The following is a 14,103-nucleotide window of genomic DNA, read 5'->3' on the forward strand; positions in this document are numbered from 1 at the left end:
ACTAACGATCCATGTAATCAGGATTGGTTTACTGCCCCATAAACAGTCTTATCCGACAGCGTTTACAACATTACAGCTCTAAATAACATTCGGCAGTGGAGGTAGGAGACTTATGCATATAAACACAGGAAAAACTTTTTAAACAGCCATTTCGCTCAGGCATTGCTTGCAGATGCTGAAGACTCTTCCTGCACGTTTTCGGAACGAACGATCTTGTTTGAGACAAATGGTGGTGGTGAGGGTGAAGTGTCTTCTAAGCTTTGTTTGTTGGACTTGAAGTTGATTTCCATCGGTATTTCCAGTTGTAGAGTGCACAATAAATCTTTCCCTTCCTCTAGCGAAGATACACGGTAGATTTTTCCCTGGTGCGTGAGTTGGAGCACAAGCGGCGTCACCCATTTGTAGCATCGGTTGGCTTCAATAAGGGCAGCCATGATCGGTTTCAACTCCCGCCGCTTTTCAAGTGCTTCAGATGGTAGATCTTGGTAAATTTCAATCCTGGCTCCCTTGAAACTGAGATAACCTTTCTGCCTGGCTTTTTGCATAATCGCATTTTTGAATCGGGTGTCCAGGACCGTCAGTAGAATATCTCTTGAGTGTCGGTTTTTGAGAGCGGCAAGGGAGCCTAAACGGTATGCCTTGGTTATTATCGGGATAATGTCGCCGTCCACTGAGATTTCCTGTGCAAGCCACTTCGATAGAAATGTGGGAAGTTGTAGCGGTTCACACACCTTTTCGTCCAGACCTCTAACTTTAAGATTATTTTGGCGAGTAGCCATGTCAACTTTTAGTGTTCTCTCAGCAATCACCTCATCCACCCGTCTACTTTCTTGTATTTTCCCTCCAATTTAGTTGCGTGTTGTTTAACGCACTTTCTGCCACCGCAGCATTTTCATCTATGCTTTTCTGCATATTTTCTAATTGCTCATGAATCGGACGCATCATTAATGCCATGTTTTCTAACAGCGTCTTTTCAAGTCTATTCAGTGTAGCTTCAAAGACTGAGGTAGACACTGGAGCGTCGGCTTTACTTCCCCCCGTGCCTGCCGCCGCCATTTTAGCTGGGATACTATGACACTGGCCAGATTGAAAGGGGCTCGTTTTAGTGGTTATTTTGGCTTGTACCTTCTGTTTTTTGTTGTCGGTATGTTGGCTGTTGATTCTGGCCTTGACCTCCATAAATTTCGAAGCGTTTACAGGGCTATATTAGTTAGCTCGATTGGAAGGTGAGGAGAGTTCTCCGGAGCTCGGGGTTTAGGCGGCCATCTTCCTTGCCCGCGTCGCCACGCCCCCCAAACAAGCCTTTGTTGTTGGTTTTTTTGGGGGGGGGACCTATTCAAAAATAGCTGCTTCCATAACAGGATGGCACATGGCTTCAAATATCCCAGTACCTTGTGATTGGCTGTGTCCCTATATGGCAGCTATTTTTTGGTGGTGCTCACTACTTATTCTGCTAAATTTAAAAGTGCTCACAAGCTCATCTAGTTTGAGGACCCCTTGTGTAGAAGCTTGTGACCTGATCCAGCAGCTTAAATTCCACATTTCCTGTGACAGAGTCCTTGCCACTGGGATCCTGTTTTGCCACATATACAAGTTTTAGAACTCTATAGCAAACAGAGCATATAACATTTATGTGCATTCAGCATCAGAGCACAAAACTCAGATCAAAATCTGAAAACTGGAGAGGGGTGCATGGGAAAACTTGACCATTTCCAGGGGTCGTTTGGTAGAAAAAGAGCTAGGGGAACTCATTAGCATAACTCATTAGCATATGCCACACCCCCTGCCATCACCGGAAGTGTGTCATAAGACCACACCCACCACTCAGTTAGTCTTAGTCTTAAAGGTTAGTCTTAAAGGTGCTATTTGTTAGTCTTAAAGGTGCTATTTGAACTCTTGGACTATTTTGCAGCAACAGACTAACACAGCTACCTCGGGGAAGCTCCTGGATGGGGCTGGGAGTCCTTGCGGAGGCCATGTGGTATGGCCTCAGCCAGGCAGAGGGGGAGGATGCCAACTTACCCTCCTGCTTCTTCCTCCTTCTGCAACAGAATGAGGCTGGAAGCAGGGGGCTGCCGAAAGAGGGGGCGGGGCTGCGTTGTGTGCCCCGCCCCCTGCACCTCACCCGGGGGAACTGCGTTCCCCCGCGTTCCCCCCCCGAAATGACCTCTGACCATTTCCATTATCTCTTGGTTCAACACTGTATTATTTAGGGAATTGGGTTTCTCAGAACAAGAAATACTTATTAACTGTTAATAGTCTTCTCTGTTTTGACCAACAGGGAGCACCTGACAAAATAAAGAGGTCAAATGTACCACTTAAATTCTTCCTCTGAGTTCTAGGCTCTTTGAATTTTCAGACAACCAAGAACTACAGATCTTAAACTTCTTTGTGTTTCTAGTACTATATTTGACAGCACTGACTGGTAATCTTCTCATTATTGTGGCTGTTGCTCTTGGTCATCACCTGCATGTTCTTCTTCCTAGTGAACTTGGCCATTCTGGATCTTGGCTCAGTTTCTGTCTTCTTGCCCAAAGCTATGGCCAATTCCCTCATGAACAACAGAATGATTTCTACCTTCAGGTGTGCAGCTCATATCTTCTCCCCCCCCTTTTTTTGGATGGTCAGATTTTACTTTTCTAACGGTAATGGCCAGGGCTTTTTTTGTAGCAAAAGCCCAGCAGAAACCCATTAGCATATTAAGCCATATCCTGACTGCACAGCTCATTAGCATATTAGGCCACACTCCATGCCTTCCCTTGGCTTTCCCAGGTACCCCTCAGCTGTGGGGAGCCCGGGCAAGCCCCCCTTGAAGGGAAGGGAAGGCAGTTTAAAATGCCTTCCCTTGGCTTGCCTGGGCACCCCATGGCGGGTGGTCTTGGTCATCACCTGCACAGGGAAGGCACGGGGAGGTATTTTAATGCCTCCCCAACCTTTCCAGGACCCCCCTGGCCTGCCGGGGGTCACTCTCCAGGCCTTCCCTCTGTAGCCACACATGCAGAGGTTTTAGGTGCAGTGGGTCTGGCCTACTCTGAAGCCAGCTGGAACTCCGTTCCTGTGTGTTCCTGCCCAAAATAGCCCTGGAATGGCACATGATTACTATGTTGCTATCTGCAATCCATTGCCATATGAGGTAATTATGCACAAAGGATCTTGCATCCAGTTTGCAGCAAGTACATGGATTAATGGGACACTCCATGCCACTTTACACACTGGTGGCACTTTTGCCATCACCTTCTGCTCCAATATTATATTATCAATCAGTTCTTCAGGGAAGTGCCACAGTTACTGAAGCTGTCCTGCTCTGACTTATATCTAGGTGAAGTTGGCCTACTTAATTTTAACTTTGTCATAATGGTAGGATGCTTTATTTTCATTGTTTTAATATACGTCAAGATCTTTGCAACGGTACTCAGAATCCCTTCAGTGCAGGGTAAGAAAAAGACCCTCTCCGCTTGCCTTCCTCACCTCACTGTGGTCTCTCTGCTCGTTCTCACTTCAGTGTTTGCTTATGTAAAGCCTCCCACTAATACATCATCTGATCTCGACATAGTTTCTGCAGTACTTTATGCCATACTCCCTCCACTGCTGAGTCCATCCATCTATACCATGAGAAACATAGAGATCAAGAGTGCTTTGTTGAAGCTCTTGAGTGCTGGGCATTCTTCTGCAATCACCAACAAAGCTATTCTATGATTCAGTCTGGATTCCCAGGCCCAATTCACTTTGCTTTGCTGTTTGGGAGTCATTTGCATGACTTTAGAGCTTCATGGACTCCGAATACTCCATCAGCATCACCAAAGTTATTCCAATAACTCTTTTTTAAAAAAATTAAACTGTTTATTGAAGATTGAAATATAATAAAATGCAGTGCTTGGTAAAGCATGAATGACAACAATTACAAAATGATCATTAAGTTTGTGGTGAATATGATTGTCATTACAAATTATCTGCTAATTTTGCCCTTATCATTCAAATAAATAAAAATTAAAATTAAAATAAATGGAGTTCAAGCCAGTTTTGAAGATCCTTCAACTACTTAATGGTAAAGATATAAGGTGCGTGAACCAATTAAAGAAGCTTTCTATAAGTTCCTTCTGGATGAGCAAAAACATCTAGCCATAATGACCATTTGCCAAAAAAAGAGGGGGGGAAAGCCAGTGTACAATGCAGGAAACAAAAAAGAACACCACTGGCAAAAAATAATAACGCACAAGAAAGTAAGCAAGTATATAATGATCAAATAAGCATAACAGCAAGTATAATATAAATCAAATAAACATAACAAGTATGATATAAATCAATAGGCCAAAGTGCAATAAGAAATCATAATAGAAACAAGTCACAATCTTTCCACAGTCTACTCCAGCATAGAAGCAATATCAAAGTCCAAATTGGAGTGCAATTCATCAAATTTTCTGAGCCATAAAAAGCCGACGGGAACAATACACAAGTGAAAATGCATACAGGATATAAATATTTGAAAAAATTGAAAAATTTGAAACATTAGGAGCAGCTCCTAATTTTTCATTTTTTTCAAATATTTATATCCTGTATGCATTCTCACTTGTGTATTGTTCCAATATTTATATTTTGTATGCATTCTCATTTGTATATGCTTTGAATTTGCATTCAGTCCCATTACAGCCATGCTTGGGTCTTTAGGGTTATAATTACCTGTTATCAAATGAATTTGTGATATGATTAATAAAATGCAGTGCTTGGTAAAGCATGAATGACAACAATTACAAAATGATCATTAAGTTTGTGGTGAATATGATTGTCATTACAAATTATCTGCTAATTTTGCCCTTATCATTCAAATAAATAAAAATTAAAATTAAAATAAATGGAGTTCAAGCCAGTTTTGAAGATCCTTCAACTACTTAATGGTAAAGATATAAGGTGTGTGAACCAATTAAAGATGCTTTCTATAAGTTCCTTCTGGATGAGCAAAAACATCTAGCCATAATGACCATTTGCCAAAAAAAGAGGGGGGGAAAGCCAGTGTACAATGCAGGAAACAAAAAAGAACACCACTGGCAAAAAATAATAACGCACAAGAAAGTAAGCAAGTATATAATGATCAAATAAGCATAACAGCAAGTATAATATAAATCAAATAAACATAACAAGTATGATATAAATCAATAGGCCAAAGTGCAATAATAAATCATAATAGAAACAAGTCACAATCTTTCCACAGTCTACTCCAGCATAGAAGCAATATCAAAGTCCAAATTGGAGTGCAATTCATCAAATTTTCTGAGCCATAAAAAGCCGACGTGTAATCCGGATGCCTGTTGCCGCGTTTCGAATAATTCTTATTTAAGCATGGCTGTAATGGGACTGAATGCAAATTCAAAGCATATACAAATGAGAATGCATACAAAATATAAATATTGGAACAATACACAAGTGAGAATGCATTCTCATTTGTATATGCTTTGAATTTGCATTCAGTCCCATTACAGCCATGCTTGGGTCTTTAGGGTTATAATTACCTGTTATCAAATGAATTTGTGATATGATTTCACTCCAAAAACTATTAATCTTACTAGACGACGAACAACAATGGTAAAAAGAGCCTTTTGCCCCACATAGTTTCCAGCATGATGATGACATGTGTGGATGAATATATAAGAGTTTTTATGGGGTGAGATGCCAATGAAGGAATTTTTTTAATCTCCTGTTGTTGAATAGGTAAGGAACATGAAGTATAACTTGATGAGGTCCAAATCTTTCCCCATTGATAAGTAGTAAGATTTATACCCAGCTCTTTTTGCCATGCCACTTGGTATGATGTTAAAGGGAGTTTTGTATCCAGTAATAAAACTTTATAAAATGTCAAAATTAGGCCTTTTAAGCAAAGAGATTTAGAGTTCATACCACGTTCCAAACTTTTCTATTCAAACTTTTTTGTAAAGTAGGAGAGTGAAACAAATGGGAAATCTGAAGATATTCAAACCAAGATAGACCGGAATCCAACTTTGTTCCAAAGTTGCTTTCTTTCTACGTTGTCCATTAGAAGATATATCTATAAAACAAGTCAGCTTAACAGAGCACTAGAGAGGATAAGCATGGGGTGACAATCCTGATGGAAACCATGACTGCCCTAGAAAGGCAGTCAAAGGAGAAGTTGCAGGAGCCATTTTAACTTTAGATTTGTCCCATGTTCAAAAGGTTGCTTCCAGAAAGGGGTGAAAATATTATTTGAGAATCTGCAATTATGAGGTGTCCATAACAAATGTTGAAAAGAATGATAGTCTTCTTCGATTATTTTCCAGTCTGCTTGAAAGGAAGAATTGCATTGCTTGGTTGAGTTAGCTCGGTTGACTGCCTCATAATATGTCTGTAGATCAGGAATCACCAGACCACCATTTTTAGTTGGACCAATGCATGGTCTGAAACCCAACTCTCGATTTCTTAAAAAACTCTTCAAGGAGGCCTTTTTGGCTCAGGAAAAAGGTGTGGGCAGGATGCAAATACACTTATTTGCAATCAAGCTCCTTTTTCCAATTAGAGAAACCACATGAAGGTGAAAACTGGACTTAACACCCTTTTCTCAGAACATCCATGGCTCTCCATGTCTTTTCATCCTCCTGTTGTGCATGGGCCACATATATTGTTATGAAAAAACTGATTATATCAACCTACTTATTCAAGTTTTTTCATTTCTGCTGTAGGATAAGCAAATCAATGAGTTTTTTGTTTCTGTTTTAATTTAGCACCAGTTCCTCTTTTATTTAATTGCACTTTCAATTTAAAATTGTACCTATTTTTCAATTATATTTATGTGTCAGTTGTGTAGCAATTGTGCATGCTTATAAATGATATGGGCCACAGTGGCTCAGAGGTTAAGACGCTAAGCTGCAGACCAGGTCAGTAGCTTGGCAGTTTGGGACCCGAGTGCCGCATGAAAGAATGAGCTCCCGTCTTTGGCCTCAGCTCTTGCTAACCTAGCAGTTTGAAATCAAGAAAATTGCAAGTAGATAAATAGGAACTGCTTTAATGGGAAGGTAACAGCATTCCATGTGCCTTGGTATTTAGTCATGTCGGCTACATGACCACAGAAAAGTATTTGGACTGCGCTGGCTCTTCGAATTGGAAATGGAGATGAGCACCGCCCCCTAGAGTCGGATTCGACTGGCTTTCAAGCAAGGGAAACCTTTACCTTTATAAATGATATATGAATGACATATAAATCACATAAAATGCTGTAAAATAAACAAAATAATCATTAACAGCAACAAAAGAACTGAGGGAGACCAAATAAAAGAGATGGATAAAATGTTATAAAAACGGCCAACATACAGGCTCATTCCTGATATCTCATCAATGTGGAACAGTGGTTTGCGTGTCATATTAGGATCTGGAAGACCAAAGTTTGAATTTCAACTCTTCAACAGAAGCTTGCTGGGTGGCCTTGGGTTCATCATTCTCTTTCTCAGACTAACTTTCTTCAAGAGGTTGTTGTGAGGATAAAGCAGAGGAGAGGAGAATGATGTAAGCTGTTTTTGGTCCACATTGAGAAGAAAGATGAAAGATCCCTAACTATATGTTAGGGATTATTAAGAAAGGGATTGGGCATAAAACAGTTGATATTATAATGCCCCTGTATATATCTATGGTGCAGCCTTATTTAGAAGACTGTGTACAGTTCTGGTCACTGTCATATCAAAAAGGACATCACAGAGCCGAAACAATACAGAGGGCAACCAAGATGATTAGGGGGTTAGAGCAACTTCTTAGAGCCAGTTTGGTGTAGTGGTTAAGTGCACAGACTGTTCATCATTCTCTTTCTCAGACTAACTTTCTTCAAGAGGTTGTTGTGAGGATAAAGCAGAGGAGAGGAGAATGATGTAAGCTGTTTTTGGTCCACATTGAGAAGAAAGATGAAAGATCCCTAACTATATGTTAGGGATTATTAAGAAAGGGATTGGGCATAAAACAGTTGATATTATAATGCCCCTGTATATATCTATGGTGCAGCCTTATTTCGAAGACTGTGTACAGTTCTGGTCACTGTCATATCAAAAAGGACATCACAGAGCCGAAACAATACAGAGGGCAACCAAGATGATTAGGGGGTTAGAGCAACTTCTTAGAGCCAGTTTGGTGTAGTGGTTAAGTGCACAGACTTTAATATGGGAGAACTGGGTTTGATTCCTCACTCCTCCACTTGCACCTGGCTGGATGACCTTGCGCAAGCCATAGTTCTGATGAGCTGTTCTTGAAAAAGAGCAGTTTCTATCAAGAGCGCTCTCAGCCCCACCTACCTCACAGGGTGTCTGTTGTGGAGAGGGGATGGGAAAGGAATTTGTAAGCCGCTCTGAGACATCTTTGGGTAGTGAAGGGTGGGGTATAAATCCAATCTCTTCTCTTCCTTCTTCTTCTCTATGAGGACTATTCTATTTAGAAAAAAGACAACTAAGAGAGGGCACAATAAAGGTTTATAAAATTATGCATGGGGTGGTGAGAGAGTTGAGAAAGAAAAGTTTTTTCTCCCTCTCCCCAAATACTAGAGCCCAAGGACATCCAATGAAGCCAATGGATAGTAGATTCAGGATGAATAAAATGAGACAGCCATGCAGCCATGTTGATCTGAAGCAACAGAACAAAGTTTTAGACCAGTGGCACCTTTAAAACCAACAAAGTTTAATTCTGAGTATAAGCATTTTTGTGCATGCACAATGGTAGTGAAGGGCGGGGTATAAATCCAATCTCTTCTCTTCCTTCTTCTTCTCTATGACTATTCTATTTAGAAAAAATACAACTAAGAGAGGGCACAATAAAGGTTTATAAAATTATGCATGGGGTGGTGAGAGAGTTGAGAAAGAAAAGTTTTTCTCCCTCTCCCCAAATATTAGAGCCGAAGGACATCCAATTAAGCCAATGGGCAGTAGATTCAGGATGAACAAAAGGAGACAGCCATGCAGCCGTGTTGATCTGAAGCAATAGAACAAAGTTTTAGACCAGTGGCACCTTTAAGACCAACAAAGTTTAATTCTGAGTATAAGCATTTTTGTGCATGCACAATGTACCTGAAGAAGTGTGCAGGAACATGAAAGCTTATACCCAAATTTAAACTTCACTGGTCTTAAAGGTGCCATTGGACTTGAACTTTAATCATAGGGATAAACAGCTTTAAAAGGGGATTCCATAGATTTATGGAGGATAGGTCTATCAGTGGCTACTGCCCATGGTGACGGAGGGGAACCTCCACATTCAGAGGCACTAAACCTCTGAATCCCAGGGCCAGGAGACAACATCAGGAGAAGGCATCAGCCTTTATGCTCTTTCGTTGGTGTAAGGTAAGTCTGATGCGTTGTTGAGTGAAATCAGCTCATACTTTATTTAGGGTTCAGGAACAAGACAACGGGTGGCGGCTCACAGGCCAGCTTGTATTTCCCAAGCAAACCACACCCCAACACACCCCAACACACTCACCACTGTGTGAATAGGATTATATACAGTGGCAAGAGTTCCATAGGTCCTATCCTGGATCCTAGCCCTCTGATAGGAGCAAGCTAGGATCCGCTCTGGCTATTGTCTCTTGAAGTGAAGCTAAGGCTCTAGCCTGACCATGTGCGGACCTGCCCTCGCATGTGGCCAAATTCAGTACACAACAGTTGGCCTTCCAGAAGAACTGGTTGGCCACTGTGTGAGACAGGATGCTGGACTAGATGGACTGTCTGATCTGGCAGGGCACTTCTTATGTTCTTAATACAAATAAATAAATAAATGATGAGTAGTTTGGGGTGTGCTGGGATTTTCTGAAGTATACAGATGATCAGTATTGGTGTTGGAATCCAAGTGCTCATTATGATTGCATGTGGAAGAACTGAATTTTGGAATCGTTGATGCTGGTTAGTTTATGTTTGGTTGACACATCAGGATTCCTCATGTAGGTCATGTGATAATTTCATTGGGAGAACCAATGAGAATGCAAGTAACTATTTTATACACAAACACACTTATTTATGTATTTATTTATTTATTTCCAGCAGGATTGAGGTGACAGCATCACTGGCAGGGTAAAGTCCCATTTCCATATTGTCCACATCATGCAACAATGAAACCAAATGCCCAATGGTGGAATGAATAGCCTATGAATGGCAAATGAATAGCCTGAAGACCATGAAGAACTTGGTATTTTGTAAGCTACGCTTTTTCACAGTGTTGTATTTGAGATAGGAATTATAAGTCACTTAATACTGTGAGAAGTTTTTCATGGGAATGGAAGCAACAGTTTATCTCAAAGGCTCCATCCACACATTGTTGGACATGGTACTATCTTTGCACTATAGCACTCATTCTCAACTGGATTGCCTTGTCCACTTAGGGGAATTTAGTTGCAAATGATTGCTATGGGGCAATAATAGCGGGAAAAATAGACTTTGCTTTTGAAAGCCTAATTTTATTTAATGTTTTCAAACACATCCAGCATGCACTGATTATCTGTATAAATTTATGACAAAACATATATAAAAATGCAGCTGTGGGAAAAGAATTTCCCCAGATTTTTCTGATTAGGGATGCAAGACTCTTGGGAGCACTTTGCCAAGACCAAACAGACTTCAAATGAATTTCTTTCCCTTGCTCAGAGGGTTTCCTCCCCATCTATTTATAATGAGAAATCAGCTTCATACGTTATGGCAAGCTCCATTAGGAGAGTCAGTGCCTTAGATGAATCAAGGTATGGACTAAAGCATCTAATGAAGAAATTAAATGTGGCATAGATATTATCCCCTAAAGTGCTTAATCTGTCTCAGTAAGTAATATTTTCTAAAAGCATGATTGCAGTATTCCAGTAAAAAGATTGCCAACCTTTTCTCTTCTTCTAATGGTCCTGTCTACTACTGTATCTAATTTTTATCCATTTTCTCTAATATTTAGTTTTGTAAATAGAGAGGATGGCTTGTATCCTTCCACTACCATCAGAAGGCTGGAGGAAGGCTTCAAACTTCGCTGTGTGGTGTGGTATCATACAAACTTCTGTTCTTTTCTGTACATTCCCAATAATATTCTGAAGAGATACTACCTTTTTTTTTCTTTTTACAATCTCGGCCTCACATCATTCTACAGAGTTGAATTATGTACCTGTCTATCAGAGTCTCTGGTCCATTATGATAACATTTTGTGTAACAGTCTAATGAATAGCCCTCTCTGTAAAGACAAGAGTAGCCTCCAAGGGAAGGGGATAGAAAATGTATTATTTGAATAGATTCTAAAAATCCCAGACTATTGGTTAGATCCAGGCAGATTTCCTATGCTAAATCTTGTCCAGTTCCTCTCGTTATTACACCCCTGCCCCAAATGGCTTTTGGCCATGCAGAGCCAAGATCCTCAGCATAGCCTTTTGGGTGCCTAAAGGAGAATCTGGCTGGATTCAACCCAATTATTTTTAAGCCTTCATAGATGATATTGCAGGTGGTCATCAAGCCACTGATTTTCTCACTTATCTGTACATGATCTATGATTAAAGAAAATGATCATATTCATTTGTAGCATGATATGGACTTGGGATTTTACTCTTTCATTGGCAATGTTGCCTTCTCTCCTCCTGACTAAAGTATGGCCAGATCCTATCCTAGTCCTATCCTATCCCTATCTTTGTCACAAACTTTGATGATGTACCTGTCTCGTATTCCTTCACATCACCTTCAGAAGCATAGGGAATGAGTTGCTTGGAGGCACAATGAATCATGAGATTCCACACATACACTTTGAAGCAATACAAATAGGGTTCCCTTATCTTCTGGCCTTGTCTTGAGATTCAGGTCCACAAGCTACATCTCTTCTGCCTTGGAGCAAACTGTTTGAATCTTCAAGATTGCAGAAGCACACCACTATGCATAGGGTCCAGTTCAAGTTCTCAGAGCCTAACGGTATGCAATTTATACAAATGTAATAGTACATCAAAGTATAGAGGATGGGGGCTGGGTAAGCTAATGTGATTGTTACCCCCCCCTTTTCCTTATTTAAAATATCACAGTTTATAAAACATTTTCATATCATCTATCTATAATCTATCCATCTATCTATCATCTATTCATCCATCCATATATATCTCTCTCTCTCTCATCGGTCTGTCTGTCTGTCTGTCTGTCTGTCTGTCTATCTGTCTGTCCATCATCTGTCTGTCCATCATCTGTCTGTCCATCATCTGTCTGTTTATCATCTGTCTGTCCATCTATCTGTCCATCTATCTGTCCATCCGTCCATCCATCCATCTATCTATCTATCTATCTATCTATCTATCTATCTATCTATCTATCTATCTATCTTCTATCTATCTATCTATCATCTACCTACCTACCTACCTACCTACCTATCTATCATCTAATTTTCTCTCCATTGGGGACTTAAATATGTTTGCAAAAAATATGCAGATATAATTAGAGAAACAAAGAACCAGGGTGGTTTGAGATCCAACTGAGCTGGTTCACTCAAGGCCACAGGCTGTCAGCCATGCAAAGAGGGCAAGAGTCCTGTAGCTTGCACCAAAAGGCTCAAGCCCTCACCCTGCCATAATTTTTAAATAAGAAAAAAGAAGGGAAACAGAAGTCCAGCCTTGATCACAGATGGAAGGCACGTTCTGAAGATCCCCTTCTCTGCTTAAGGAGCTCTTGGCTACATTCAGCCTTTTGCACCTGAAACAAAAATAGGGGGACAGAAGCTCAGCCTGGATCATTTCAGGCTGGCAGACATGCTCCCATGATTCCCCTCTCCTCTCTACATTCAACACTGGGTTATTGGATTGATTGTGATTCTAATTTATGTGAGTAGAGTTGACAGTCTCCTGTACTATGTTCCACAGGTAGCACGAAGATGGGGATAGAGAACAAAAATTCCAGCCTTACCTCCACAACTGAGTTTCTGCTCCTGGAATTCTCAAACATTCAAGAACTACAGATCTTACATTTCTTTGGGTTCCTGGCATTGTACTTGATAGCAGTGATGGCCAATCTTCTCATCATCATGGCAGTATCATTTGATAGTCACCTGCATACCCCCATGTATTTTTTCTTAATGAACTTGGCTGTTCTGGACATTGCCTCAGTTTCAGTCTTGGTACCCAAAGCTATGGCCAATTCCCTCATGGACAGCAGGACAATTTCTTATTCTGGATGTGTGGCTCAAGTTTTCCTTCTGGTCTTCTTTGCAGGGTCAGATTTTGCCCTCCTAACAGTGATGGCGCATGATCGGTATGTCGCCATCTGCAATCCATTACAGTATGAGACAATTATGCACAAAGGAGCATGCATTGAGATGGTAGCCAGTGCATGGATCAGTGGTGTCCTTCATTCATCATTAAACACTGGAAGCACTTTTGCAATCACCTTCTGCTCCAATGTGGTCAATCAGTTCTTCTGTGAAATCCCACAGCTACTCAAACTCTCCTGTTCTGACCTGGACTTTGTTCAAATTGGGGTTATTGTGCTTACCTGCGGCACAGTGCTGGGATGTTTTATCTTCATCATTCTAACCTACGTGAAGATTTTTGCAACAGTGCTCAAAATCCCATCTGTGCAAGGTCAGAAAAAAGCCCTCTCCACTTGCATTCCCCACCTCACTGTGGTTTTTCTGCTTGTATTCAGTGGAATCTTTGCCTATGGAAGCTCTGCCATTGATACTTCATCTGATCTAGATATAGTTTTTGCATTTTTTTATGCCATACTCCCTCCATTGCTCAATCCATTTATCTATACCATGAGAAACAAAGAGATCAAGACTGCCTTATTGAAGCTGTTCACTATGGCACATTTTTCTAAAATCATCTCTTGCAGAATTGTTTTGTGAAAATGGATTTGTATACTTTCCTGCAAGTGAATAATTCACCATTACAATTTTCTTAAACCTTAGGTTTCTGAAGAATGTAGCACTGATCCTGAAACTGGTGCAGATGTGGCAACTTAGTTTCATGCAAAGATATACCCCAAATTATTTTAATTGCATTTATGTAGTAAGAGTATTGATACACCTCTTCTTTCCTTTGATATAATTGGGACCCAAGGTGGGTAACCACAATAAGTACAATTGTCAAAATGTTAATGGACTCAATCAGATCATTAAAACACGAAAGCAGACCCGTTTCGA

At 40.5% G+C, this 14,103-nt stretch overlaps 1 protein-coding gene across 1 annotated transcript; it reads left to right on the forward strand.

The window, feature by feature from the left end:
• Nucleotides 1-12,834: 12,834 nt before the first annotated feature.
• LOC107117745 (olfactory receptor 14I1-like) lies at nt 12,835-13,806 on the forward strand. Its single transcript, XM_015419909.1, has one exon. It carries the CDS (start codon nt 12,835-12,837, stop codon nt 13,804-13,806), a length of 972 nt encoding a protein of 323 aa, XP_015275395.1.
• Nucleotides 13,807-14,103: the final 297 nt, after the last annotated feature.

Source organism: Gekko japonicus, unplaced genomic scaffold (genome assembly GCF_001447785.1).
Source record: "Gekko japonicus isolate JY-2015 unplaced genomic scaffold, Gekko_japonicus_V1.1 scaffold3284, whole genome shotgun sequence".
In the NCBI taxonomy this organism is placed as follows: domain Eukaryota; kingdom Metazoa; phylum Chordata; class Lepidosauria; order Squamata; family Gekkonidae; genus Gekko; species Gekko japonicus.

Bases quoted from the DNA above. Each gene is read 5' to 3' on its own strand.
- LOC107117745 (XM_015419909.1), top strand. From the start codon at position 12,835: ATGGGGATAGAGAACAAAAATTCCAGCCTTACCTCCACAACTGAGTTT.